The sequence below is a fragment of the Salmo trutta genome, chromosome 38 (genome assembly GCF_901001165.1).
Source record: "Salmo trutta chromosome 38, fSalTru1.1, whole genome shotgun sequence".
Taxonomy (NCBI): domain Eukaryota; kingdom Metazoa; phylum Chordata; class Actinopteri; order Salmoniformes; family Salmonidae; genus Salmo; species Salmo trutta.
The window spans coordinates 21,969,185-21,975,184 of record NC_042994.1 but is presented as its reverse complement, the minus strand read 5'-3'; the positions used below and the strand labels follow the sequence as shown (position 1 = coordinate 21,975,184).

The 6,000-nt window shown below is 44.4% G+C and overlaps 1 protein-coding gene across 1 annotated transcript in view; it reads right to left on the bottom strand.

Annotated features, from left to right (window-relative positions):
* Positions 1–1,057: 1,057 nt before the first annotated feature.
* Positions 1,058–6,000, bottom strand: part of LOC115178770 (mitochondrial dicarboxylate carrier-like) — a 29,668-nt gene continuing 24,725 nt past the window's right edge. Inside the window, exon 11 of the mRNA XM_029740074.1 lies at positions 1,058–3,955. Coding sequence (XP_029595934.1) covers positions 3,854–3,955 — 102 coding nt within the window. The 3' untranslated portion in view covers positions 1,058–3,853. The remainder of the gene's footprint in view (positions 3,956–6,000) is intronic.

The window sequence follows — 6,000 nt, the reverse complement described above, 5'->3', positions numbered from 1 at the left end:
ACAGAGACATGTTTACCTGGACATGACCTTAGAGCCTCAGGGTCAGGACAGATACATGTTTACCTGGACATGGCCTTAGAACCTCTACCTGGACATGACCTTAGAACCTCAGGGTCAGGACAGAGACACGGTGTTCCCATCCGTCAGAACTGCTGAATCACACCTCTCAGCACTAGACTGAATCACTCCTCTCAGCACTAGACTGAATCACTCCTCTCAACACTAGACTGAATCACTCCTCTCAGCACTAGACTGAATCACTCCTCTCAGCACTAGACTGAATCACTCCTCTCAGCACTAGACTGAATCACTCCTCTCAGCACTAGACTGAATCACTCCTCTCAGCACTAGACTGAATCACACCTCTCAGCACTAGACTGAATCACTCCTCTCAGCACTAGACTGAATCACTCCTCTCAGCACTAGACTGAATCACTCCTCTCAGCACTAGACTGAATCACTCCTCTCAGCACTAGACTGAATCACTCCTCTCAGCACAATTTGGTGTTGGCAGACCAATCAAAACAGCCAGAATTCAAAAAAAGAGAGGGGACAAATGTTTTTAATTTCAGGCAAGATGGCAGTTGTTTATGTGGTGAAAAAAGCTAAACATTTAAATATTCATATTTTCTGAATGATACTAACAGTTTTAAAATGTGTTTAATGAGCTAAAAGCCAGCGAAACAGATCTTGAAAGTTTAGTTGGGTCCTGTCGTCACAAAAAAGCAAACTGCCGACGTCAAACACACATCTTCGGTTGTGAAAGCGAGGACGGCCGACATTTTAGTCAGAGTTGCTAAGTAGCCTACCTCGGCCGTCAGTTTCTCTTGTGTGTTTCTGGTTCAACGTCTTTCTGATATCTTGAAGAGAACCACATTTCATAGCTCCTCACCAGGCGATGAGTGAAGACTGAGCTTCAGATCTGAAGAGCGCTGCTCACCACGACCAATAGGGGGAGACAGAGTATCAATAATCAGACAGACCTTGGACAACAAGTCAGCAAGGAGATCCATTACGTTCACCCCCAAGCCCACACACACTCCACACTCACAGAGAGTGACAGTTACTATTTATTAGTATTTTAATTCAAAAAACAATCTACACAATACAGACCCATACATGTACAGCCGCACAGAGCTGGGTTCTACAATCTCATTTCCATTCCTAGAGGTTGTGTGTGTGTGTGTGTGTACAAGGGGTGGTTCCCAATACCACTCTTTAATAGTGGCCCATCAAATAGTCAAACAATTAACTGAAACACACACTCACACAATCTCACAAGTAGCATGTATGAATGAATCCTCTCTCATTCACACAGAGATGTGTCTGTTAATAACCAGTCACTCATTCATAATGACCAGTCTCCCAAACACACACAGTACCATGCTGCCCCCTGGAGGCTACAGGGGAAAAGGCATCCTGACTCACTGGAACGCACTGTGGGTGTCGTCCCCCCCAACCCTAACCCTAACCCTATTACATACAGACAACTGCCTAAAGTTACCTGTAGGGTTCGTCTGTTTGTGTGTGTGTGTGTGTTTAATAAAGTGTCTTAAAGCCAGCAGTTTCATCCAGGTCCCAGTAAACAGTATCTCTCTCTAACTCACAGTATCTCTAAATGATCTCCTATAGGGCCCTATGGGGCCTGGTCAAAGGTAGTGTATAACCTGTTCACTATACGTCTCTTATCTCTGTCCAGTTATATCTCGTGGTCACGTTGCCCTTAGAGGGAATTTCTACTGTTGTCCCTAACCACAGATCTAGGATCAGATGACCCAGCACCAATAATAACTTTAACTGGCAGGGGGATTCAACTAACGTCTGACCCAGAATCAGTGCCTAGGGCCAACTTCTGTTTAGTACCTCTGTCTGTAAGCATGTGATGGCTTTATAGCCATGGTTTTCTGGCATTATAACCTGTTATGCAGCATCCCTTATAGGCAGGAATAGGACCGTCATCCAATGCCACTCCCAAAATGTCTCTGAGTTGATGGAATAATAACAGTAATAACACTAACCTGTTACAGTAATAAGCATCGCTTGTGAACAGGAATAGCACTGACCTGTTACAGTAATAAGCATCCCTTATGAACAGGAATAGCACTGACCTGTTTCAGTACATGACCATTTTAGTCATTTAGTGATGCTCTTATCCAGAGCCATTAGTGTTAAGTGTCTTCCTCGCTCGAGGGCTCAACAACAGATGTATTACCTAGTCAGCTCGGAGATTCGACACGCCAACCTTTCGGGTTACTGGCCCAACGCTCTTAACCGCGAGGCTACCCCCCCCCCCCCCGATGTGACAGTGTCTGACATGGTAGAGGAGTTCCAGTTAGAACGACAATGTTGTAGTGATCCACAGTCACACCAGTAATACATTACTACAACTAGTACACTGTTAGTAATACATACTCCTACAACTAGTACACTGTTAGTAATACATACTCCTACAACTAGTACACTGCTAGTAATACATACTACTACAACTAGTACACTGCTAGTAATACATACTACTACACTGCTAGTAATACATACTACTACAACTACTACACTGCTAGTAATACATACTACTATAACTAGTACACTGCTAGTAATACATACTACTACAACTAGTACACTGCTAGTAATACATACTACTACAACTAGTACACTGCTAGTAATACATACTACTACAACTAGTACACTGCTAGTAATACATACTACTATAACTAGTACACTGCTAGTAATACATACTACTACAACTAGTACACTGCTAGTAATACATACTACTACAACTAGTACACTGCTAGTAATACATACTACTACAACTAGTACACTGCTAGTAATACATACTACTACAACTAGTACACTGCTAGTAATACATACTACTACAACTAGTACACTGCTAGTAATACATACTACTACAACTAGTACACTGCTAGTAATACATACTACAACAACTAGTACACTGCTAGTAATACATACTACTACAACTAGTACACTGCTAGTAATACACACTACTATAACTAGTACACTGTTAGTAATACATACTACTATAACTAGTACACTGCTAGTAATACATACTACTATAACTAGTACACTGCTAGTAATACATACTACTATAACTAGTACACTGCTAGTAATACATACTGCTATAACTAGTACACTGCTAGTAATACACACTACTATAACTAGTACACTGTTAGTAATACATACTACTATAACTAGTACACTGCTAGTAATACACACTACTATAACTAGTACACTGCTAGTAATACATGAGGACTGGTGTGGTGTGGAATGGAACTGATTTGGGTGATACATACATGATGATGATGATGATGATGGTGGAAGGCTACAGTATAAACACATTAACACTGTCTAGGTAGTGAACTCAGGTGACACTATGTCCCCTACATAGTGCACTACTTCTGACCAGAGCTTCATGTTAAGTGCACTACGGATTAAGGGTAGTAAGTAATGTGCTACATAGGGAATAGCGTGTGATTTGAGGCGCAGCCCCCATTGAGAATGGCACAATTGATGATGGCAGACGCATGAAGATGATGTCACAGCAGGGTTTGACTGGCGTTGCTATGACAACTCTTCCTGTGGACAAGGCTGTGATGGTGCAGGTGTAGGCAGTTCCTTCAAAGTCTTTTCCACTGGTGATTGGTTGATTTCCAGAGCAGGTGAAAGAGGGCCGGGTAGGATAGTATAGCAGACATTCCATCCCTACATCCACCTCTCTGTGTGATTGGACAGCGCAGGGCGATGGGGGGGGGTGTGGCACCGTGGCAGTGACAGGGGATTGGTTAGAGGGTAAAGGGGATGGGGGGGTTAGAGGGTAAAGGTCGTAGGTCACGGAGCGTGCTCAGGAGATGACGACGATGCCGAAGTTGTTCTTGAGCTGCTCTAGGAAGATGAAGGTGAGCACCGTGTGAGGAATCAGACGGATCCCTGCAGGAACAAGACCCTGCAACGCCATTGGACAGTTAGTTAGCATTGTGACACGTCATTGGACAGTCAGTCAAGACCTAGTCAACATTGTTACATGTGATTGAACATTGGGCACTTCGTCAAGACCCTGACACGGGATTGGACAGTTGGTCTACATGCTGACGTGATTGGACAGTAGGTTAAGACCTTGCAATGCAATTGGGCAGTTAATTAACTTTCTTGCAACTGCATTGGACAATTAGTCAAGACCTTTACACAGGGATGGACAGTTGATTACAACCTTGTAATCCCATTGGACAGGCTTGGACCATATGTTTAGGCCCTGACACTGGATTGGACAGTCAGCCAATACCCTTCCATCTGATTTGGTAAATGACTCAAGACCCTAATGTGTAAATGGCCAGAGAAGACCTTTACCCAGGATTCTCCTTAGACATGGATACAGTAATGACAGACCTTTACCCAGGCTTCACCTTAGCCTTAATATATATACGTTAAGGTAAGACCCAGCCTTAATATATATACGTTAAGGTAAGACCCAGCCTTCATATATACGTTAAGGTAAGACCCAGCCTTCATATATATACGTTAAGGTAAGACCCAGCCTTCATATATATATACGTTAAGGTAAGACCCAGCCGTCATATATATACGTTAAGGTAAGACCCAGCCTTCATATATATACGTTAAGGTAAGACCCAGCCTTCATATATATACGTTAAGGTAAGACCTAGCCTTCATATATACGTTAAGGTAAGACCCAGCCTTCATATATATACGTTAAGGTAAGACTCAGCCTTCATATATACGTTAAGGTAAGACCCAGCCTTCATATATACGTTAAGGTAAGACCCAGCCTTCATATATACGTTAAGGTAAGACCCAGCCTTCATATATACGTTAAGGTAAGACCCAGCCTTCATATATACGTTAAGGTAAGACCCAGCCTTCATACACTGCTCAAAGAAATAAAGGGAACACTTAAACAACACAATGTAACTCCAAGTCAATCACACTTCTGTGAAATCAAACTGTCCACTTAGGAAGCAACACTGATTGACAATAAATTTCACATGCTGTTGTGTAAATGGAATAGACAACAGGTGGAAATTATAGGCAATTAGCAAGACACCCGCAATAAAGGAGTGGTTCTGCAGGTGGTGACCACAGACCACTTCTCAGTTCCTATGCTTCCTGGCTGATGTTTTGGTCACATTTGAATGCTGGTGGTGCTTTCACTCTAGTGGTAGCATGAGACGGAGTCTACAACCCACACAAGTGGCTCAGGTAGTGCAGCTCATCCAGGATGGCACATCAATGCGAGCTGTGGCAAGAAGGTTTGCTGTGTCTGTCAGCGTAGTGTCCAGAGCATGGAGGCGCTACCAGGAGACAGGCCAGTACATCAGGAGACGTGGAGGAGGCCAACAACCCAGCAGCAGGACCGCTACCTCCGCCTTTGTGCAAGGAGGAGCAGGAGGAGCACTGCCAGAGCCCTGCAAAATGACCTCCAGCAGGCCAAAATGTGCATGTGTCTGCTCAAACGGTCAGAAACAGACTCCATGAGGGTGGTATGAGGACGTTTGGCATTTGCCAGAGAACACCAAGATTGGCAAATTCGCCACTGGCACCCTGTGCTCTTCACAGATGAAAGCAAGTTCACACTGAGCACGTGACAGACGTGACAGAGTCTGGAGATGCAATGGAGAACGTTCTGCTGCCTGCAACATCCTCCAGCATGACCGGTTTGGCGGTGGGTCAGTCATGGTGTGGGGTGGCCTTGTATCCTTTTCCCTCTCGCTCTCATCCAACACTTCTCACTCTGCCCCGACTCGGATGGTATTGCGCCGTCCCAACCTTCGCTCTCTCTCTCCCGCTACTCTCTCCTCTTCCATCCTATCATCTCTTCCCTCTGCTCAAACCTTCTCCAACCTATCTCCTGATTCTGCCTCCTCAACCCTCCTCTCCTCCCTTTCTGCATCCTTCGATTTTCTCTGTCCCCTATCCTCTCTGTCCTCCACTCCTGCGCCGTGGCTCGACGACTCACTGCGAGCTCACAGAACA